The 23,412-nt window shown below is 53.1% G+C and overlaps 1 protein-coding gene across 4 annotated transcripts; it reads right to left on the bottom strand.

The window, feature by feature from the left end:
- Positions 1-58: 58 nt before the first annotated feature.
- PLEKHG6 (pleckstrin homology and RhoGEF domain containing G6) lies at positions 59-17,534 on the bottom strand. 4 transcript variants are annotated; one of them, XM_084765430.1, is made up of 17 exons: positions 17,157-17,530; positions 16,567-16,791; positions 15,445-15,641; positions 14,101-14,256; positions 12,375-12,539; positions 11,724-11,819; positions 11,479-11,529; positions 11,057-11,206; positions 8,833-8,943; positions 8,532-8,681; positions 8,206-8,343; positions 7,770-7,889; positions 6,446-6,578; positions 6,244-6,359; positions 2,126-2,271; positions 448-1,119; positions 59-281 (listed from the first exon to the last, which is right to left on the bottom strand). In XM_084765430.1, the coding sequence occupies exons 3-17, from the start codon at positions 15,571-15,573 to the stop codon at positions 272-274; spliced, it is 2,343 nt and encodes a 780-aa protein (XP_084621556.1). In that variant the 5' UTR covers positions 15,574-15,641; positions 16,567-16,791; positions 17,157-17,530; the 3' UTR covers positions 59-271. The 4 variants fall into 4 exon arrangements, with proteins under 4 accessions (XP_084621556.1, XP_084621557.1, XP_084621558.1 ...); XM_084765431.1 differs by having other exon boundaries at positions 16,567-16,755; XM_084765432.1 differs by having other exon boundaries at positions 16,567-16,715.
- Positions 17,535-23,412: the final 5,878 nt, after the last annotated feature.

Genomic DNA, 23,412 nt, shown 5'->3' with positions numbered 1-23,412 from the left:
ACCCTCTGGGTGCCCATGCGTCCTGTTTCCCACCCTCATCCAGTGCCAACCAAACAGCCATGTTTCTGGGCAGTTTAATGGGGGGGGGGGCCTCGGGGGTATGTCTGTGAGACGTCAATGTACAGTTCTCAGCCTCCGGAGTTCTCAGAGCAGGAGGCAGGTTGGTTTGAAGTGCATCATCGTTGAGGTAGAGTCCAGGGGGAAGGGTGGTGACCAGCACTCTTGGGGAGATGGTTCCTCTAGGAGATGTACCACAGGGCCTGGGCAACCCTCATGCTTCTCTGGAAAGGAAGGAGACAAATGCATAAGGTCAAGGTCAAACAACAGGAGTGGGTTGCGGTAAAGCTGAGTGCCCTGCCCTGTGTCGGCCCCTGCTCTGCACAGCCTGCCTCTTCGAACGGCCCCTCACTCCATACTGCCCTCTGCCCCATAAGTTTCTGCACTTACGATGTGGACAGGGGTGTGTCCAACTGTACAACGTGGGTTCCCCTCATTCTCTGCAGCTGAGCTCGAGTCAGCCTCCGGGGCTTGCCATCCCCAGGTTCAGAAGCTCCCTCAATCCGTTGGCTGGCCAGCTCCTCCCTTATTTCCTTGAGTATGTCAGCCCGCAGGGGGCGGGGGCGGAGTTCAGGGTCTACAGGCCCCTCCTCTTCATCCGAAGACTCCCAGAAGCTTTCCCCAGCAGAGTCAGTAGGGGTGGGGGAGTGGGGGAGCGGACTCCGACTTTGCGCTCTGTTTAAGGTTTCTACCACCACATTCCCTGGCGTCAAGGTCTCATCTTCCTCCTCCGACCAGGCTGGTGAGGCTCTCCTGGGTAGACTGCCTCCTCTCAGGATGCCGTCTGGAAATTCTGGGGCACTTCGTCGCTGGGGAGCTTGGGGGTCAGGAGGCTGGGGGCGCAAAGGAACGTCTCTGAGCTCCAGAGTGGAGAAAGTGAGACGAGGGTCCCTACGGAGAGCCTTGGACCGAAGCCTGTTCAGGGGGGAATGAGAGTTTTTGGGGGAGCTTGGAATCAAGGTGCCATAGCCAGAGTCTGAGGTATCATCAGGCACAGAGGGAGCGTCTTCATCTGTATCTTCAGTCACCACCAGGCGGGGGATGACGGTGAACTCCGAAGTCCTACGGTTAACAGCAGAAAGTCAGACTCAGACACAGATCAAATTCAAGGCTAGGAAGTCTCCCCTGTCATTCCATTCAGAAATGTTTCCTCCTCCAAACTTACTACCCTGTCTCTTTTCGTGACAGTGATTTTTTTTTCCCCCTCCTACCTCACTGGCTAGAATTGTGCTCTATAGAAGACCTTTGGGTACCAACTTTTTTACACAGAACCTATGCTGAAATTGGAATGACACAAAGATTACTAATACAGCCCCTGTGCAAGGCCATAACATTTATGAAGTGTCCCGTGTTTTTAAAAAGAAAAAGACCTTGAGTTAAGCTGGGTATGGTTCCTCAGGAGGGATGCTGTGAGTTCAAGGTCAGCATGAGATGTGTGCCTCAAAAACAAACAAATATAAAAGAGCCTGGGCTGCCTCTGAGCTGTTGTGCCTGCAGCACCTGGTGCAGACCTCCCCTTAAGCAGATCATCTCATATTTGCTAAGTGGGTGCAGTGGTGGGTTCTTTTCTCTAAAAGCATGTTACCAGGCAGTTATATCAGCAGGGAGTGAATCTTACACTGTGTGTCCTGGAAGTTCTTATTTTTCTGAGACTCATATCTCCCTTCACTCTGGAGCCTGCTTCTCACTGGGAGCTCACACGCCACGTTTCTGTCTCTGTCCTGTGCCCACCCTGTGCCACTTATCCATTCACATGGTGACTACCAGCCCGTTCCACTCCCAGATGAAGCTCATCTTCCTGTACCCATCCAAGCCTCTACTGACTCTTCTCGGCCTTTTAAACTTCTCTCTCTCCTCCCAACCGTGTACCCCTCCTTTGATGGTGCACTTCAGTGTTTTTGTTTGTTTGTTTTTTGGAGGCACCATGTCTCTGTGTAGCCTTGGCTGTCCTGGACTCACTTTGAAGACCAGGCTGGCCTCGAACTCAGAGATCTGCCTGCCTCTGCCTTCCTAGTGCTGCGATCGCAGGCATGCGCCACCGCACCTGGCTGGCATGCATGAGTCTTACCTCCCCTCTGAACCGCTCTGAGAATCCTCCGGGGAAGGCGTGGAGGGCCGGGTGCTGGGGGACTCCCTGCCCTGGCTGCGATAGAGGGCCAGGAGCTCCCTCTTCTGTTGAACATACTCCTCGGCCTTGAGCTTCTGCAGAACAGCCTGTGGAGGGACTTTTGTTATCATGAGCTCTTTCATAGGGCACTTGCTGTATGCTGGGCACTGTGCTAAGGGCCTTTTCTGTGGTATCTTTAATCCTTCTAACCCACTCTGAGGCACAGGGGCATACTTTTCCTAGACTGAGGACGCTTCTGTCCCTTTAAGATGAGGTGAAAGGAAAGCTGTTCCAAGATGGAAGAGAAGATGACACATATCTGGGTCCCTTCTTCAGAGTCTTCATACAGAACAAAGCAGTGACATCTGAGAGATGGCTTACAAAGCATCCCCATTAGCATGGGGCGCTATGGCATGCACCATCACCCTACAGTAAGGAAACCATGGCCGCGAGCTCCTTTTTTCAGATGCAGAGACTAGTCTTAGATGCTGCTTCTTGCCAAGGAAGCATGGTGGGGAGGAGAGCTGGGTAAATATGGTCTTTAAGTCACCAGGGGCTGCAAGCTTTGCAAAGTCAGCCTTGAAGGGCCTTGAGTTACCACAGGAGGTTAGTGTTGGGGAAGACAGCAGGGCCCGAGGGGAGACACAGGGTGGGTGGTGGGAGGAGGCTTGGCATGAGGGAACATAGAAGTGGCTGCTATGAGCAGAACGGATGTCAGTATTCTGGCTAAGTGGCTAAGAAAATACTAAAGTGCTTCCCAGCTGGTAAAGAAATGACTGCAGACTAGGCATGGTCCCAACATTTGGATCATGGTGGATCCACTTAAGGCAGGTAGGTCTCTGAGTTCGAGGTCAGCATAATCTGCATAGAAAGTTCCAGCAGCAGATAGTGGGATCGCATCTCAGAAAGAAAGGGGGGGGGAGGGCTGTGACTGGAGTCTCCTATGCCACTCCCCAGGCATCGTCACCTCAGTGGCAGCCAAGGAGCTGCATCTGACATAGCATGGGGATCTTAAGTGTCCCTCAACCCCATACAGTACTCTATACTGACTGATAACTACAGTAGGCGAATGGCTCCATATTTGTATGTTCTCATTAGCTTTGAGAATGTGAGCCAGCAGCCCTGGGGCTCCTAGGCTTCTCAAAGCTCCCGTCGGAGCACGGGGGCGGCTGGGTCAGGACGAGACATGCTGGAGGAGGGCTGGGCAGGCATGGGAAATGGTCTTAAGTTGACACTCCGTACTTCTTTCCCTGGCGTCCCAGTCACTGAACGGGAGCAGAGGATGAGACACAGGGCCAGTTCCTATGTCCCCTCCCTCGTCCCCAGGCCTCATCTTCCAGCTCGGCGTGAAGCGAGGAAAGGTGCAAGCAAAAGAAGGGCGATGGGGTTGCCCAGCCTGTTTGTTGTGGGGAGATGCAATGCCCTTTGTCCCTCGTGCCCCAAGTTCAAGTTCGTGATAGGATGCCCAGGATAAGGTTGTCGTGTGGAAGGAAAGAATAAGGGCAGAGTCTTTAAGGAACATCCGGGGACAGTGCCTCCACTAAGCTTGCCCCTTGTCCCTCCCGTCTCCGGAAGGCGGGATCTCTGGGGCAGCAGAGCACAGGGCTTCCCGTTGCCTTGGCCACAGCAAGAAGAGAGCCAACGTGAGCAGTATTGGAAAGAAAGAGCTGGAGGGTGGTTTCCCTGCCCACCTCCCGCCCCACTCCCTGCAAAGCTGAAGAAAGAGGGAAGGGCCTCCAAGGATGACTCCTGTCAATGCTCACCCACTGGATGACAAAGGATTGTGTTCCTTGCCTCTGTCAGCCATCAAACGCCAAAGCCTTCTCCCAGCTCCGCACCACCTGCCATGCCTCCTCCACTTTCTCCTCTTTCTCCCTCTCTCCTTTCTCCTCCTCCTCTCTTTCATATTCTCTCTCCCTCTTTCTCCCTCCTCCTCCTTTCTCTTCCTTGTTTTTGTGACACTGGGTCTTTTTATGCAACTCAGATCCAGAACTTGCCATATAGCCCAGGCTAGCCCTAAGCTCAAGATCCTCCTGTCTCAGCTTTCTGGGTGCTGGGATTCTAGGAGTGTTCAGCTAGCTCGCCTCTTTCTTATACGCCCAAAACAAACAAACAAACAAACAAACAAACAAAACCAAAAGAATAAAACAAAAAACCAATGACACACACTTGCGGAGCACCCACAGAGCACAAGGCCTCATGCCAAGCCTCTGGCTTGCTGGCTTTCACTGTACCTTCCCACACAGACAGGCTTAGAAAGGTGAGTAACTTGCCAAGAACACAGGGTAGGCTCTGGACTTCCCTCTAAATTTTGCTTTAGTCTTCAATTAGCTCCACTTTCATTTCCTGGCCTCTGTCTCTGAGGTTTCTTCCTGTTCCCCTTACCAGTTCCTTTTCCTCTTCCCAGCACGAAGTCACTCATTTTCTGTTTAAGCATAAACCACCTCTGTAAACCCTGGGCAGCGGTGGCACATGCCTTTAATGCCAGCACTTGGGAGAGAGAGGCAGGCAGATCTCTGTGAGTTCAAGGCCAGCCTGGTTTACAGAGAGAGTCCAGGACAGCCAAGGCTACACAGAGAAACCCTGTCTCGAAAAACCAAAAGGAAAAAGAAAAAGAAAGAAAGCCACCTCTGTAAACCCTTAAGGAAGATGTCTCACTAACATTTCTGCAAGAGAAAGAAGAGAAACCAAGAGATACTCTACCACCCCTTTGTGTGTGTGTGTGTGTATGTTTGTGTGTGTGGGTGTGTGTCCCAGTATTTCAGGCTTTGTGTGGCTGAGAGCCACTCTGCAAGTTTGGCCATAGAACAGAAGTGATGTTCCATTTGTCACCCCGCAGAGACTAGCCACAGCTGTTATTTTGCATATGAACACCAGCCGGTTTTACTGGTTCCCAGAAGTTCCAAGAGTCTCTAAGATTGGAAGCCAAAGGAAGAGGGGAAATTTTAGAGGATCAGGAGGTAAAGGAAAGTTTACAGGTGTGGTGATGCACAAACAGTTATACACACCCAAACCCACACCCAAATATGTAAGTAAATGTACAGATTACTCCCTGGGGCTGAGGGTGGAGTTCCCAGTAAAGGGAAGGCACTGGGTTTGAGCCCCAGCCCTGACAACAAACAAGACAGAGTCTAACTCAAATCTCCATCTCTCTCTGTCCCTCTTCCCCAACAGTGGGTTGTCTGACAGCCTGGAGAAAGCTAGCTCTGAAGCCTAAGCCGCAGAAGCCACATGTGACCTTAGTTGGGAAAGGGTCTCTGAAGATGTAAAAAGACCTAAGGTGCTGATCTCAGATGGGCTCCCTCCTGTGCATGCACACTCTGGTGTATACACCTACACAGTCATGCAATGGAAAAGTGTGATGGGCAGGATACAAGGACATGGTCCCAAGCTGAACTCTATTTGTTTCTATGACCTTAGACCCCGTTCCCTGCCTATAAAGTGAGAGATGGGGCCAACTTGATACCCTCCCAGTTCAGTGGTTCTTTCAACACGCATGGCTATGTCCTGTTAATGTATTTTTTTATATCTGGAATTCCCTCCTCCCTGCTTTGTCCCCCTGACATACTCCCCTGGGTCCCCCAGTGCTCCAGTGTCCAGCTCTGTGCAATGGCATCTCTCCCTAATCTCTCAGCAGCGATGCTTTTCCTGCAGACAGGCGGCGGCAGAGGGCAGCCCCTTTCTCTGTCGCTGTCTTCTGCATACTGGCTTCTGTTATTTGTACTCTAATTATTCTAATGAGCTGCAGCAGCTCAGATTCCTGGAGGGCAGGAATGGCGCTTTCATTCTTTTCTGGTGCCCTGGCACCTAGCACTCTCTGTTCAGTGTGAGCAAACCATTAGGTTGTACCACGTCTTGGGCTGTCTCAGTCAGTAGCTGGCCACAGCCTTTCTTAAACTCTGTTCTCTGAAAGGCACCCAACGCGCTGATGGTCAAGTCTGCACCTGCACCTAGCCTAGGCTCTCTGTGATGTAGCCCAGGCTCTCTACCCTCCTTTGCCCCTCTGTAGTGTCAGTCAGTCCTGAGCTCCTGGGAGCGGAGTGCATGTTCACCCCTCTCTGTGCCTGGCTGCCACCTACCTGAGCCTGCTGGGTCTTCTCCAGCCACCGTGTGCGCTCTGTTGAACTGGGACAGTGCACGGTGAGGGCGCTGGAGACACACTGGAATTCAGTGAGGTGGATCAGCAGGAAGCTGTCTGCATGGAGAAGAGGGCTCTGCTGTAAGGGCTGGGCCTTATCTGACCCCAATCCCGACCCTTCCTCCTCTGGAGAAGAGACATACTGGGGTCTCGCAGTGGTCGGCACACGAGTCTCTCGAGCATGAGAGGGGGACGGATGACCTTGGCCCTGTCCACCTTGCGTTGAGGCTTGGTTACCAGGAGCACGTCAGAGAAGAGAAACAGGTACACATCTGTCTGCAGGAGGAAGAGGTGAGGTCAGGCAGAGCCAGGGCAGGGCCGGTCAGAGATCCTGGCTCACTGGTTCATACCTGTGAGCAGAAGAGCAAGGGCAGAACTGTGGCGTGTCAGATGGAAGGGCATCACTTTGGTTCCATCCCTTGATTACAGGCAGGGAACTGGGCTGCCCCAAGGTCATACAAACAACTAGCACTCAGGCAGAACCAGAACCATGTCCTCTTGCCCAGCCCACCACAGTCTCTTCCATCGAGACCTTGTGTGTGTTGTGTATTGTGTGTGGGGTATGTGTATGTGACTGTGTGGGTTTTTGCTCCAGTGTGCCCATGCTTGGGCTCAGAAGAGAGCAGGATGCTGGGTGTCTTGCTCTGTCACTTTTCTACTTTATTGCTTTGAGATGACGTGGACTCTCTCAGGATCTGCTTGCCTCTGCCCAGTCACAGTAGGGCTACAGATGCAAGCAGCCATGCCCAGGTTTGCCATCATCCTTCCCTCCTCCTCCTCTTCTTCCTCCTCCTCCTCCTCTTCCTCCTCCTCCTTCTTCCTCCTCTTTCTTCTACTTCTTCTTTTCTTTTTTAAACATTAATTTTACTTTAGTGATGTGTGTCTGTGTCGAGGTATATGCATTAGAGTGAAAGTGCCCAAGGAGGCCAGGAAAGTGAATTAGATCACCCTCTGGAGCTAGAGTTACAGATAGTATTAAACCACCCAACCATGAGTGCTGAGAACTAAACTCGGGTCTTCTGCAAGATGGGCAAGCAAGCACTCTGAACTGCCGAGCTACCTCGCTAGCCCCTAGGCTCAGTTTCTTATGTAGGTATTGAGGATTTAAACTTAGTTCTCATGATTTTTTTTTTTTTTGGATATTTCTGTCTTAGTGTATGTGTCTTCATGTGTGCAGTGCCCGAGGAAACCAGGAAAGAAGTCAGATCCTTGATCTGGAGTTATAGACAGTTGTTAGCTGCCATGTGGGTGCTGGGAACTGAACCTGGGTCCTCTGCAAGAACAGCAAGTGACCTTAACTGCTGAGCTATCATCTCTCCATCCCAAGGTCCTCATACCTAAAGCACAAACTGACCCATCAAGCCACCTTCCTTCCCCAGCCCGATTCCCAGCTTGTTTGCCTCTCACCCCATGTGCTCCCTTCTAAGCCTTCCTTCTCCTCTTTTCACTCCGTGGTCGCACTCTCACCTTGCCTTCTCGGCCTTCCTTCACTCGCACGGGTCCTTCCAGCAGCAGCTGCCTTGTATGCTCAGGAGCGACCCCTAGTATAGGAGTCATTAGATCCAAGGTGGCAAAGGGACGCAGGTTCTATGGGAACACAGGGGAAGCAGGGAGGGGATCAAGATGCCATGTAGGCGTGCCTCTCCATCCCAACCCATGGTGGCTCCCTGTGCTGCCAGCAGCCCATCTTTTCTGTACCTGGAGCCACAGCAAGCACCCCAGGGTCCCTCCTTTGCTCTTCTCATCCACCCTTTGGCCTCCTCCCACAGGAAGGAATGATGGACCAACACACCCAGCTGTGGCACTCGGGTACAGGGTGTGTTGGCCTCTGTCCTCTTCCTGCCAGGCATCTCCTTCATCTGCCTTCCCTGGGGCCTGGCATCCTTAGAGGCCGCTTCCTCACCTTCTCCACCTCCTCACTGGAGGCCTCTAGCACCTCATAGGGTCCTATGCGCTGGGCTGCGGCCATCAAGCTCTCCTGGTCTTCACCCTGGCGGACCTGCCCATTTATGTGTCGCAGGAAGGACTCCACAGCTGTGATCTTGGGGGTGTGGGAAGCACAGAAGAAGGCACAGCTGAGCCCAGCTGACCCATGTAACGGCAGCCATAGCCCTCTACAATAGCCCGAGTCAGTCAGTGCTCTCTGAGGAAAGAGACCTTCAGGGACCTCTAGCGATCAGGTCTTACCCCTCCACCCAAGGGCCCCCTAGTCCCACCTGAGGGACCTACCATGGCATTCAGGGCCTCTTGGGCTCGGGGCTCCGGGCTTCTCTTGAGCACAGCCTGCAGCAACAGTGGGTACTTGGTGATTCTCTGATGAGGCTTAATGAGCAGGTCACCCAGCGTCTGCCTTCCTGAGCGCTTGTGTTTCTCACACCACTGCAGGGGAGGAGGGTGGAACTCAGGAGGCTGCAGGGACCCTCCTGCCGGCACCTCCAGTGACTGCCTCAGCCTGGCACCCGACTGAAGCCTGGCATGACCTGGCTGTACAATGGCGCCCCTCCGGCCCCTGTGTTCCACGGTACCCCACCTGCACAAAACTGTGGAACAGAGGGTTCGCGTCTTGCTGCTCCCGGGCGTAAGCCATGGTCTGTTTTACTCGCAGGCAGTACCGGACATAAGGCTGGAACCGCTGGCCAAACTGGAGGAACAGATATAGGGCAGTTAGGGGAGGGTCGTGAATAGACTCTGGCTGTAGAACATGGCTTGCAGGCTGAGGAAAGAGCCTCACTCAGCCCCTCGGTGAAGCCCTTACCAGATCTACCTCCCAGGACATCTCCCACAGCCAGGCTGTGCTGCAGAGAGGAGCAGATAGCCCGAGAGACAGACAGAACCTGGCTGCCCCAGGAGTTCATCCTGTCCGTTGCACTGGCTGTGCCTACTCCTCTGGACTCACTCTCTTGCCATCAATAATTCAACCTGGCTGTTTTCGGGACACTGGGGCTCCTGTTTCTACGACCTGAAAGTCACCCAGAAAGCCCTCCTCTGAAAGAAGGGGGGGTTGCCAAAGGCTCCCAGGAAACTGCCCTTCTAGCTTTGTACCCATCCCCACCTTTCCTACTGGCCCAGAAACACAATGAAAGAGAGTCTAACCAACCCCAGGCCAGCTCTCTTCCCCACACTCAGTGCCCCTGTGGCCTTTTACCAATCACCCCTTCTCCTCCAGCTAAGCCTTTCCAGAATCTTCTTAGGCATCATTCTTTAAGAAACATTTTTAAAAGGTTTATTTATTTTGTGTGTATGGGTGTTTCATCCGCATGGGTGTGTGAGTACCGTGTGCATGTCTGGATCCCTTAGAGGTCAGGTCAGGCCTCCTTGAACTAGTTACAGATGGTTGTGAGCTACCACGTAGGTGCTGAGAAACAAACGCAGGTCCTCTGCAGGAGCAGCAAGTGTTCCTAACTACCGAGCCAGCTCTCCGGCCTCATTCTTGCACTTAGCTGTCTGCTGGTGGGTCTCAAAGAAGTAATTAATGTTTTAGAGCTGCCAAGCGGGGCACACTTGTTATTATAGCACTGGGGAAGCTAAGGCAGGAAGAGCTTGAATTTGAGGCTAGTCTGGGTAACACTGCCAGACTCTGTCTTTACAAAAAAAAAAAAAAAAAAAAAAAAAAAAAAGGAAAAGCTGGGTGGAGGTGGTGCACACCTTTAATCCCAGCACTCAGGAGGCTGTCAGATCCTTGTGAGTTTGAGGGCAAGCCTAGTCTACAGAGGGAGTTTCAGGACACCCAGGACTTCATAGAAGGCCCTGTCTTGAAAAACCAAAATGAATGAATGAATGAATAAGGAAAACAAATACAAATTGTATAGCTAATAAGAGCGCCTCTCTCCCCCCACCTCCAAGGAAGGTGTATTTTCTTCTCTTTTCTTTTTAAAGAGTTATTTATTTATTATGTTTACAGTGTTCTGCTCGAATGCCAGAAGAGGGCACCAGATCTCATAGATGGCTGTGAGCCACCATGTGGTTGCTGGGAATTGAACTCCGGACCTTTGGAAGAACAGAGTGCTCTTAACCTCTGAGGCATCTCCCAGCCCTGTATGTTTGCATTTCCTAATGCTCTCTAGGGGTTGAAGAGATGGTTCCTTTTCCAGATGTCCTGAGTTCAATTCCCAGCAACCACATGGTGGCTCCCAACCATGTTCAATGTGATCTGATGCCCTCTTCTGACTTTCAGGCATACATGCAGATAGAGCACTCAGACATAAAATAAAAAATAAATCTTAAACAGACAAACAAACAAACAAACAAAACAAAAAACAATCCAGGAATGGCCTTTAATTCTAGTACTGTGGGAGGCAGAGGCAGGCTTGATCTCTGTAAGTTCAAAGCCAGCCTGGTCTACAAAGTGAGTTCAGGACAGCCAGGCCTATCACATAGAGGAACCCTGTCTTGAAAAAAACAAACAAACAAACAAAAAATCAAAACAAAAATGACAGTATTTGCTGGGCAGTGTTGGCACATGCCTTTAATCCAGCACTCTGGGAGACAGAGGCAGGTGAATCTCCGTGAGTTTGAGGTCAGCCTGGTCTACAGAGTGAGTTTCAGGACAGTCATGGCTACACAGAGAAACCTTGTCTGGAAAAATAAACAAACAAATAAACAAAGGGTCTCTAGAAGCCCCAAGAGCCTTTGGGACAGGCACACTTGTGGAGCAGAGCGAAAGAGATAAGGTTATACTTTAGAGTTTGGGCTGTGCCCTGTGGATCCTTTTGGGTTCACCTCATCCTGCTCTTTCCGGGTCTCCCCTGACTCACTGTCAGGAAGCCATTTTGTAAGCTGACAGGGTCCAGAGGCTGGCCAGAGGTGCGAGTGTCTTCCAGGATGGGCTGCAGCACCTCCTCCCAAAAGCTCCGGTGCGCTCTAATCAGGTTGGGGACATTTCCAAACAGCATCTCAGCTGACACCTGGAGAAGTGAGCAAAATTCAGTAACGGGACCTTTGTCAGGTCACAGTCAGGAAGGGACTTGAAGCTTCTGGGATAGGGCTCGGGTTGGGGGAAGGGAAGAGCCTCGCGGTGACCCTGAAAATCCTAAGGAGCCCCTCTACCCCTGCAGCACCATCTAATACAAATGGGAGATCTAGGGAAATCAGGAGTGTCCCAGGAAATGGGGCTGTGGGGAATTCAGAAAGTGCCTGCTTGGGGGGGGGGGCTCGCCCCTATAGTGTTTCCTCTCACCTCAGTCAGCAGTCCCACCCGCTGCAAATTCAGCAGACCAGCTGCCAGGAGCTAGAGGCAGGGAGGAATTCGGGACTCAGCCCTTGAGCTCCCTCTTTCAGGATCTTCCCAACCCCACCACCTCCAGTCTTCTCTCCCCTGACCCTGAGCCCCCCCTGATCCCAGCCATTCGCCTCTGGGAAGATGGAGCTGGTACGAACGACCCGAAGGACCGAGGGAGGGGATGGGACTGAGGGCGGGCTCACATCCGTCATGATCTTGAGCTTTCTCAAGTAGGTCAGCTCGGTGCTCAGGAGCTCCCACAGTGCTTCCTGCTGGTGGCAGAGCTCGCGGCTCATCTCCTGAGGGGGACAGTGCTGGTTCACTTGGGGAACGCTGACGAGAGTAGGTGCCACTTGTTAAGTGCTAGGTCCGAGTTCTAGTCCCTCCACACAGGACCGTTTGATCCTAACCAGTCATCTAGTTTGGAGGTGGCGTCACCCCCATTTTCCCATATGAAGCAAGTGATGCTCAGAGAGCTCCTCTGTCTTTTTTTTTTTTTTTTTTTTTTTTTTTTTGGTTTTTCGAGACAGGGTTTCTCTATGTAGCCTTGGCTGTCCTGGACTCACTTTGTAGACCAGGCTGGCCTCGAACTCACAGCGATCCGCCTGCCTCTGCCTCCCGAGTGCTGGGATTAAAGGCGTGCGCCACCACGCCCGGCCCTGAGCTCCTCTGTCTTAACCATCAACTAGTTGATGGCAGAGCTGGGGTTCGAACAAGATTTCTAGAGGTTTCCCCTCTCCATGCCATATCCCAAGGCCTTTGTCTTTTTCAGGGTGGATGTGATCTATATGTGTGCATGTGTGGAAGAGGGTCGGTCGGACGCATTATGGGGACATATGTCATTTCAAGCCCACCTTGTGTCCAAGCACCAGCTCCTTCCAGGACCTTTCCATGGGCAGGGAACTGTCACCTCCCTCTCCTATCTCCCAATGTCTCCGGTCCTCAGGTGGCAGGCGGGGCATCCCAAACATACTGAATGTATGCAGTCTCACCTCCAGCTCATGGGCCCTGGTGACTTCCTGGGAGAGCAGAGAAGATGGTCAGCCTGACACGTCCTCAACACCTGGTGCCCAGGCTCTGGAAGGACTGTGTGTGCACACATGTATACACACATGTGCCTGGCATGATGTGAGTAAACTCAGTTATTGTCCAGGAAATGAAATTACACTCTGTCTGCAAAAAGATCCCTGGGTAGAGGGGCTTGAGAGGAACCTTCCTGACCAGAGCGATTCCTTCTAGAAGCTTCCTGATTCAGAATAGGGGTAAGGGGCAGAATCAGACTTTTCAGAGTAGTCTATAAGAATTGATTTTCTTAGCTAGGCATGGTGGCGCACACCTTTAATCTCAGAACTTGGGGAGGCAGAGGCAAGTGGATCTCTGTGAGTTCAAGACCAACCTGGTCTACAAAGCGAGTCCAGGACAGTCAAGGCTACACAGAGAAATCCTGTCTCAAAAAACAAAAAACAAAAAACAAAAAAACCAAAACCAACCAACCAAACAAAAAACCAACCAACCAACCAACCAACTCCAAACCCTCAATTTTGGCTGTGCTGTAAATTGGAACCTAGGATCTTCTACATGCTGGGCAAGCTCTCTGCCACTGAGATATACACCCCAGACTGAGGGGCTTTCAAGTAATGACCAGGACTAGACTTAAGAAAGGATGGTCTCGATTGGCAGTGGTGGTGCACACCTTTAATCTTAGCATTTGGGAGGCAGAGGCAGGCAGATTGCTATGAGTGTGAGGCCAGCCTGGTCTACAGAGGGAATTCTAGGACAGCCAGGGCTACACAGAGAAACCCTGTCTCAAACCCCCTTGCTCCCCCTGAGGAAAAAAAAAAACCAAAAAGAAAGCAAGGTCTCATGTAACAGAATGACATAAAATGGACACATTTTTGTTTGTTTTTAGAAGAGAACTTACTATGGAGCTCAGGCTAACCTTGAACTTGCAACCCTCATGCCTCAGACTCCTGTGTGCTGATACTTTAAATGTGCATCATCGTGTTTGGCTGACAGTGGAGCTATTTATGAAGCAGCATGACTTATAACTTATAACTTTTTGTGTGTGTGCCAAATAATGTGGAAAACAATTTTAAGGCTCACCCCACTTCCTCACAGGAGGAAGTGGTAGGGCTCGTAGCCAGGGTGAATGATGAATAACTTGTCCCTGGCTCACGTGTTATTTGGTAATTTCCAAAAGCTGCGAGTTTATTTATTTTTATTTTTTCGCCCACTGGTGTTTTGCCTGCATGTATGTCTGTGTGAGGGTGTCGGGGCCCCTGGAATTGGTGTTACAGACAGCTGTGAGCCATCATGTGCTGAGAATTGAACCCAGGTCCTGTGGAAGAGCAGCCAGTGCTTTTAACTGCTGAGAGAGTTTAATATTAATAGTTTAGTCTCGTGAGGTCCAGCACATCGGCCACATACAGGTCCGTCCTTGAGTAGCCTCTGCACAGAGCTCTGCCTGCCTGCCTTCTCCCAGCCAGTGCTCCTTTCACAGAGTTTCCAGGCTTGGCTGTCTCTAGAGGCCACCATGGCTGAGGCTGTGAGCACTGGGACAGAAATCAAGGGAATTCCTACCTTGAGTTTGGGGGAATGAGGTGGGCCAAGCCCAAAATGGCCTCCATGCCTCTTCTCTGGCTCTGGCTCCCGAAGCATCAGAGGAGACAGGCCTCGGGCCTGGCCAGAGCTCCTGGCAAAGGGGACAGCTTGCTGGAGGCGCCGGTGACTAGGGTCCTGGGGGAGAAGACAGACGTTCTGGAAGGGCCAGAAATACCAGAGAGGTGGTAGGGACCAAGCTCCGCTCTGGACATTATTCCTCACTCCTGTAGGCTGGGCTGGCCCACTGCTCTCATCAAACCAGTTTGGTGTGAGCTGCGGCCTTCTTGAGTCACCGTGGCTGCTGCCAGGGAGGCCAAGTTCAGCTGGGCAGGGGCATGCCTGCCTGGTTCCTGAGGGAGCCTGGAGGTAGAAGCTGAGGCCTCCTGCAGAGCAGGTACACAAGTACACACACGCCTGGGCTCTGCAGTGAGTTCCCAGGGTCTGCCCAGCCATGCACAAACCCTCGGTGCCAAGGGCTCACAGGAACAGTGAGTGACGCATAGGTGTCCCTTTGCTGGCCAGCTAGCCTCCCTCGTGTGTGGGAATGAGAGCTCACAACTGGTGCAGCCTCCTTCCTAGGGGCTGCAGCGAGTGTCCTGTGCCACTGGGAGGTTGCTGTCTTTTCTGTGCTAGAGGTTGAAGCCACAAGTCTCCTCCCAAGGCAGGCCTGGTCACATTCCTTGTCTGCTTTTGGCCTGAGTTACCCCCACGTACTTCCTAGTGCCCCTTCCTGCCCTCTGCCTGGGAGAGTCTCCATCTCCAGGGTGGGGTGGAATCCTCGGGAGAGGCAGGGGATACCCCTAGCCGGAAGCGAACTGTCTTAAGGAAACCCTGGCCTCCACACCCCTTTCTTCTACTAGGCTTGGAGGTGGGCCAGGCAGGTGGAGCCAGGGGCGGGACAGTTTCCCTCCATTCCCCCCTCCCCCCTCCCCTGTGAGAACAGGGCCACCCTGAACCTTTGCTCTTCTTCAGCCCTGACTCAGGAAGCTTTTAACTCCTCCCCAGTAGAGACTGAAAGGTGCCTTTTCCCCACTGCTCGGGTATGGTATGGTGGTATGGTACACAGGAATGCCTTCCCATTCTCCTCTGTGGGTGTGGCTCCACAGAGCTCCCTACCTCTCCCACTCTGTTGTCTGGGGCTGCTTGTGAGGGCCTGGGATCCTGGCCCAGACACTCCCCTCTCCTCCCAGCAACCCCGGAAAGCAGAGGAGGTTAAGAGACAAGAATAGAGTCGCTGTGAAACTATAAGGGGGCAGACTTCAAAGCCTTGGTGTCTTCCCTCCTGCTCCACCCAGGTCATCTTCCGGGCACAGGCAGACTCACCAATCCTCTGGGATAGATTTTCTCAGCTCTGCTCTGGGTGGAGGTCGGACGGCGGCCCCCATAAGTTTCAATTCGGGAAGCAACCAGGCCTTGGAGGGGGCCCTCATTTGGAGGACCGTAGGCTTGCATTGCTTCTCTCCTGGGTTACCCCCAGAGGATCATAGCTCCAATGTCCAGGAGAAAGGGGGTCCCCTTTTCTGCAAGACAGAAAGCCCAGGCTGGATTATTGAGGAATGTCTCCACAGGTCAGAGAACAGGGAAAGGCAAGAGTTGGAGGGTGGGGGTGGGGGTGGGGGTGGGGGGAGAAGAAGGCCAGATGGTGATCACTTGGTGGGAGGAGGTGGAGTGTCTACTCTCTATAAATTGGTAGGGGGAGGGCAGGTCCAGGTGCATGCTGGGTAGGAACATCTGCTTTACATTCAGGAAACACTCCCATGTTGGCCTCAGAGGATGTTGTAGTCTCAAGAGCAGCTGGGAAGAAGGTCACAGGGACTGTCTAGTGCTCTGGATAGCCCCAGGTAGAAGGCGTTCTCTTGTACTAGATATCCGTCTGCTTTCCTGAGGGATTACAGGCAATACTACACATAGTCCGTGGACTGGGGGCGGGTGAGGCTGACTAGAGATGGCCTGGGGGTCCTCTGTGTTAGGACAGACTAAGAATGCCTTTTATTTTCTTGGCTGACTTGAGACAGGAGGGCCTCATAATGTAGCCCAGGCTGACCCAGACCACACAGGGTAACCCAGGCTAGGTTGCCTTCCAACTCTGGATTCCTCTACCTCAGCTTTTGAGGGTGCTGTGACCACAGGCACATCCCACCATGCTTGGCAACTTTTACATTTTTAAACAGTGGAGAAAAGTAAAAAGAAAAATAATGTTTGAGAAACAGTCCAACAAAGGAAGGGTTGGAAGTCATTTCTGAGTTACCAGTGCGGTGAGGACAGGTTGCACGCATGCGCCCCTGTCACACAAATTCACATTCTGTGAGTTACAGCTAGTTTTTAATCACAGTACGACCAGCCACCTTCACTGGTTGGCTTGCCATCCATGGCTGCTTTTCTGTTAGCTGCAACAGAGACTCAAGACAATACGTGCTTTCTGTCCCTTTAGTGCACATCCCTTACCTGGACCCACAAGGCTGCCACGGGCAAGCTGGTGACGTTGAGAGAGCCGGCTGTCAGACAGGGTCCTTAGAGATGAGCCTAGCAGAAGCAGCGGTCTGGTATCCTAGTAAGTTCAGTCTCTCCCAGCCTCTGAGGACACCACTTTGGAGCTGGAAGTCAGATGCAGGACTCCACCTCTCCTTCCTAAACCTGGATGGGAGACCCATCCCTTCCAGTAGGCAGGGCCTGGAGGGGAGAGGCTCTAATGGAAGTTGGGCTCAAGAACACTACACAGGGGCCTGCTTCCCCACTAACAGAGCCCTGGTCCCCTTCCTTTATCTCCCCTAACTTTCTCTGACTTATCCGCAGAGATTGCTCATTATGTCTCCCGCCCCGGGCCAACAGTCTAGCCCTTGAGGGCAGTGTCCCTCTCCCCCCCCTTCTGTCCCTTACTACCCCTCCCCACTTCCACCCTCTCCATCCTTTCTCAGGCCCAGCTTTTCTCCCTCTTTCTTTCTCCGCCTCCTCCCTTCCTCCCTCCGAGGCCTTGCGACCCTGCCCCAGGTTCCCGGTTCCCTCCCTGCCCCGCACTCTCCCTCCCAAGGGCTCACCTGTGAGCGCAGGTATCCGGGCTTCCACAGTCCTGGATGCCTACTATGGCCGGTGAGTCTCCCGGTCGTTGTCAACTTCCTCGGCGATGGCTGGCCCTCTGACTCAGCCGGGGACTGGGACCGAGCGGCCCAGGGGGCCGGGCAGCGCGGGGCCGGGAGGGGAGCCGAAGGTGGAGGCAGAGGGGCGGGACGCGGGCTGGTACCTCCCCCTCCCTGCGGGCCGTGCAGCGTCGCGGTCGCGGTCACCCGGGCGGCGACTCACGTAACACAGCCACCAACCACCCCCGGACCAGGAGCGCTCACTTCCCAGTGTGCGCCTTCTTCCTTTCTTTTGCACCTGAACTAGTCAGCCTTCTGCCACCTGGTCGGGGCGCGGGGCTGGAACCTGTGCCACCCACAGGCCACCAGCGCGTCCTTCTTTCCCGGCCAGACCCCTGCCAGACGCCAGGGTAATGAGGGGTAAATGAAAGGTTGGGCGACGCTAGGCGGAGGCGGTGAGAGTAATGACCAAGAGACTTGTGGCAGGTACCCCTCCCCTCTTTGCACCCTTGTCACTCATGCCTGACTTAGACCGTTAACCTGAAAAGGAGCAAGCCTCGCATCAGGAAGGGCTTGGGTTCTGGGCTCCTCAGCACCTTCGCTGCTGTCCTCTAGCGAAGTCCAAAGTGTATAGCCCTTATCTCCAGCGGACCTGCTGACCTGCCCTGGCAACCGAGTGGAAGGCTCTGTGGACTTTGCTTTTGATTCAGGGAGGGGTCAGGGGCCGGGTCCCATTACCTAAGCCTGGAGGGAAGGGGCAGACCAGGTGAGGACACCATCCCGTGGCACTGCAATATAGGCTAGTGTGGCCTTCTCAAACAAGTTTCTCAAAAGTGGTACTGAGCTGCCTGGGGCCATGATGTGAAAGGCTCTTCCCCCCCCCCCCCCTCACATTCCCAAGTCGTGCCATTCGGCCTGAGGGAAGCACGAGATATCTGAAATTAAGAGGCACCCCATGGATGAGTGATCAGAGGTGGAAGAGTCCGTAGGGGGCGTGGGCACAGGTCTGAGGCCCAGTTTGAGATCTTCCTTCTGCCAATAGATTGGACTGGGCCTGATACAACCTGCTACCACCCAAAGCACCCTCAAGTCCACAGAACCGTTTCAGAAGCCATCTCCTTGTGTTCGGAGCAAAAATGCTCTAATTCTCCCTGGCTCTCGTGGCTCCTTTTGGTCTGGAAAGGCATCATTACCACTGGCTGTTTGTGTGTCCTGTTCCGGGCCATAAGTTTGCCCACCAGTGTTTTTGTTTTTGTGATTACGGTGTTGTGGGGGTCTCAGTGGTGCAGAGGAAGCCTCTGGGCCCCTGCTTGCCTCCAGCCTCTCAGCTGTGTGCATTGAGGGCAGGAAGGGGTTGGATGAGACTACGATTGTGTTGCCAAGGAATTAGTGTTTACTTGTTCTTACATTCACACTGGGGGAGGGGGAGAGGGGAGGTAAGGAGGAGGAGGGGGAAGAGGAAGACCTGCCTAGGGATGACAAAAGGAGCCATGAGGGAGAGAAAGTTAATGGTGACTGCCGGTCATATGAATGACACCCCAGAGACAGTTGGTGCAGAGGGCTCCTAGCTTCTTACCCCCCCCCCCCCCCCCCCGTCCATTGTTTCCCAGATGGAGATGGAAGAGTAAGAGAGGAATTGGAATTGAGAGGGTACCAAGGCCAATCCTGGACTTAAGTCACATGGGGGGGGGGGGATGTAAGCTGGGGATGTCTCCCATAGACCCAGCTTTCCCTCAAGGCTGAGGTCCCACCTCCACTTACCAGTGCCCCAGGGCCTGTATCCAGCCTTGATGGGAGGAGAGGTTCCCGGGCACAGCTAAAGACAGAGGTGTGGCCAGCCACAGGTGTGTGGGCAGCCACAGGTGTGTGGCCAGCCACAGGTGTGTGGCCAGCCACAGGTGTGTGGCCAGCCACAGGTGTGTGGGCAGGTGGGCTCTCAGCCTCTCTTGTTCCATTCCTTCTATTCCAGCCTTTCTACAACTACCCCTCCCTACAGGCTCTTCTGTGAGGTGGAGGACAGACTCCTGGGGCAGGCTGATGAAGGAAACCCGACCTGAGGAACTAAATAGGCTCCTCATGCAGTTGAAGACTAGGATGCCAGACCCTGGGCCTCTACTGGGAGGGGCTGGGAGTCACCGGTCCGAACAGAGGGGACCTCCTGGATGCTCTTTTCTTTTTTTGGCTTCCTTAGACAATCCTGGTGGGATCACATTCTTTTACCATGCCTCAGTTTCTTCTCTGGTCCAGATGTTCTTCATCAGGCCCCCAGCTGGACCCCACAGCTGCTGAGTGTCTTCCTAGGATCTGGTCTTGGAGAATCAAAAGGCTCTGTCCTTAAGGTAGCTTTTTGGGCCTGGTGGTGGATCTTGTGGGGGTTGGCATAAAGCCCCCAAGAGGCAGGAAAGCCTGGGAGATGCACTGGAGCCTTGAGCCCTACCCTGTCCACATCTCTGGGGAGAGGCAAGCCAGCTGAGCTAATGAGGTGCTAGAAGTTACCGGCAACAGGAGGCAGCCAATGGGAGTTTATGTCTTCTCCAAAGAGTGTGGGACGGACTGGGGACTTGCGCAGGCGGTGGCAGATCACAGAAGCCGATATATACAAAGCGGCCAGGCCAACCGGGTCCAGCTGCCGGTGCCTTACCTCAGCACTGGGCTCCTGTTCCTTTCTGTTTTCCTTCCTCCTGTCCACCCGTGCAAGGTCTGATGAATCTAGAGATAAATGAGAGAATGCCAGAGTCAAAGGGGATCCCGGACTCGTGGGGGAGACAGATGGGTAGACAGAAGATTGATAAAGGTAGACATAGACATGATGGGCCAGGAGCCGTGAACGCACGTTAGAGGGACCAGTTCCCACGTAGGGGAGGCAAGGAAGGTTTCCTGGAGGGATTGAGCTCTGTGCTGAGTCCGCAGTGTGCTGCTGAGCAGGGCTGCAGGGAGGACGCTTCTGAAACAGAACGAAGAAAGACCCCGTGATGTGGAAGAGCTTGCCTGTCAAGAAGCCCGGAGCTTGTGGTGGGGTACACTTGTTGTCCCAGCTTCCTAGGAGGCTGCTGTGGGAGGGAGCACTGTGTGTGCAGCACAGTGAGAGCCTGGCAGAAAAACAGGCAAGCAAGGCTAATGAGATGGCTGGGAAGACCAAAGCACTTGCTGACAAGTCTGAAGGCCCGAGTTCAAATCTCAAGAACCACTTAATGGAAGGAAAGTCTCTGACCTCCCCATAAGCATAAGTATAGATATAAAAACGAAAAAGGAGGGCCGGGAGTAGTGGCGCATGCCTTTACCAGAACTCGGGAGGCAGAGGCAGGCGGATCGCTGTGAGTTCGAGGCCAGCCTGGTCTACAAGGCGACTCCAGAACAGCCAAGGCTACACAGAGAGACCCTGTCTCAGGAAACAAGCACACAGGACCGGAATGCGGCTCAGTTAGTCGGTAGAGTGCTTGCCTGGCATGCACGAGGCTTGGTGGCATATGCCTCTTATTCTGGCACAGGGGAGCTGGAGGCAGGAGAACCAGAGGTTCAATATTATCCTGAGCCACGTGAGACTTGTCTCTAAACAAACAAACCAAAACATGGAAAAGGAAGGCTTTCTAAAGACTCCGAGAGTCTACTTTGATGGCCTCTGGCAACATCTTGCCTTCCATCTCTGGGGTGTGGTGACCCGGAAGGGTAAACCCTCTTTCTTTTGGCGTTCAAGGACGTCCTTACTGGACCCCGTTACAATTTCCACCTTTTTCCTGTGTATCAGATTCCCTGAATCTGCCTTGACTTTCGTGATGCCCTCTGCTCAAGTAGTCTCCCTCAGTGGTACCCGCAAAGTCCCCCATCCGCTCTCACGTCCGTCCTTCAAATCCTTCTCAGGCCTAGCATTTCCTTCCCTCCCTGCTGACACTGCCCCCTCCCACGGTTTCTTCCGAGGCACCCCTGTTTTCTTATTCTAGCCCCCATGGCTCTCTGTTTGGGTGTCTTGGTCCTTCACTAAATGTCCCCAAAGTGGGAACAGCCCCTTGCATACAGCTTGGCAGCTAGGCTGGCCTCTGCATTCGGTGAATTGCACTGAATTGATTTGCTGGAAGACCCAGAACATTCCATTTGGAGGATACTTGCCTACCCTGTCACCTCTCTGTCCCCCTTCAGCAGCAGGCTAAGCAGGGTTCTGTGGATGGCGGTGGGTCAGCGGGAAAGCAGCTAAGGCTCTTTTGCTGCATGCAAAGATGTTTGTCTTTTCGAGCACCGAAGGAGGCCGGGCGCTGTAGGAATGTGAGGTGTCCGCTGCAGGCACGGGTGACAGAGCAAGTAGAAAAGGGAGCCTCAGAGGCAAAATGGTTGTGGGTTTTCCCCAGGGCCAGGGATTGGAGTCTGGTGTCTGATGTCCAGGCCTATTTCTCTGACTGGGCCTTCTTCCTCTTTTGACCCGAGAAGGCTGCACATGTTTCATCCATACTTGTCGGGCCCCAGGAAGTCCTTAGCAGTGAGGTGCAGGTGACCATACCACATGCCCCTCACCTGCAGGATATGCCCTACCCTCTTTCTGCTTCCAGAGAGGAAAATAAAAGAAAACAACAACAAAAACCAACAGCGGGTTCTCTACAGGTTGCTGCAGCTCAGGGGTTTCTCTGTCCCATCACACCTGGCGACCACTGCTGCCCCTAGTGGCATTCTATGGAAACTACAACTGATTTGGTTTGGTTTGGGGAAGGGGAGAGGATGACGACGGGGTGAGGGGAGGGGCGAGATGGGGGCGGCGGAGGCGACGACTACTTGGCCTAACAACCTGAGAGGCCTCTCCCAGCCTGCCCTGGGAGATACCCACGTGAGATCTGATACGTGCATCAGATCACCTCCTTCAGGCCCCTTCCTCCAAATGTTTCACTCTGCGCTGACCTTGGGTCTCTTGGGCTTCTAAAGCTTTGGGGTGTCCCCAAAGCCCATGCAAGAGGGCATTTAAGAGCCTAGGTTAGTCCTTGTAAAAGTTTTCATAGCTAGGGCATCTTTTTCCTAAGCGTGACTGGTTTCTCTCAGCCCTGCCCTTGCCACTTGGTCAGAAGTCACAGACCTGGCTCTTGGTTTTGTGTGTGTGTGTGTGTGTGTGTGTGTGTGTGTGTGTGTGTGTGTGTGTGTGTGTGTGTGTAGGCCCATTTGCCCTTTGGGGAATCCCATCTTATTAGAGGCCCTCCGATGAGTAAGCCGCAACACAGGTCACTTTGGTGAGCTCCGGTCCTCTAGAAGTTTCCTGCCCTTCCCCTCAGAGACCAAGTCCTCAGTGGAATTCATGTGGGCTGGCAGTGAGGCCCGACGGACCCCCCTATGTGTCAGGGACTGCTTTTGAGGACACAGACACGACAATTTCATTCTTCCCCGCACCCCTCCCTCACGAGGCCAGCACTGTTGGTCTTGTCCTGCTCGGCAGATGCCGAACTGAGCTTCAGACATGAGCTGACCAAAGTCACAGCGGCGGGATGAGAAGCACAGTGATTCAGGCCTTATATCGGGTGTAAGCGTGGGGTCTGACCCCAGGCTCCTAACAGGAGGGCACTGTGAGTGCGCGAGCCTGCCTTCCTCTCAGCTTGCTTAGCTGACCTGGCCTCCACTCCAGTGCTACATTAATTCTCTTCATCTGCCTAAAGGTCCCTCCCTCACAGTCCTTGCTGTTCCTGTAGTCACAGGTTTGTTGTTTTTAGAGTGCAAAAGGTCAGGTGTGGCCTGTTAAGGAGGTAGGGTGGATTGGGCCCAGGAATTCAAGACCAGCCTGTTGCCTGGGCAACATAACAGGCCCTTGTCTGGAGGAAGATGAGGAGGAGGAGGAGGAAACAGAAGCCATTGTCACACTTGAAGTGGAAGTAGGAAGATCAGTGGTTCAAGGACACGCAGCGCCATAGTGAATCCGAGGTGTGCACGAATTAGACATCTGTCTCAGTAGAAAAAAATTACAAGATAAAATAAAATGGGTGTGCACGGTGCAGATAGCCCCCACTGCTGCCCTGTGTCAGGGAGTCAATGGATTTGGTTTGTTTGTTTGTTTTGTTTTTTGTTTTTTGGTGGTTTTTTTGTTGTTTTGTTTTTGTTTTTTGTTTTTGTTTTTGCAGTCCCGGGAGTTAAACCCAGGGCTTTGTACATGTAAAATAATTTACTCCTGCTTCAAGTGTTCAGAAAGCCCTTCATAGATGCTTTGTGGTGGTGGTGGTGGTGGTTGTGGTTGTTATTGTTTTTATTTATTTAC

Source organism: Acomys minous (genome assembly GCF_964271855.1).
Source record: "Acomys minous genome assembly, chromosome: 17".
Classification (NCBI taxonomy): Eukaryota; Metazoa; Chordata; class Mammalia; order Rodentia; family Muridae; genus Acomys; species Acomys minous.
Note: the sequence above shows the minus strand (reverse complement) of the source record. Positions and strands in the feature narration are given on the sequence as shown.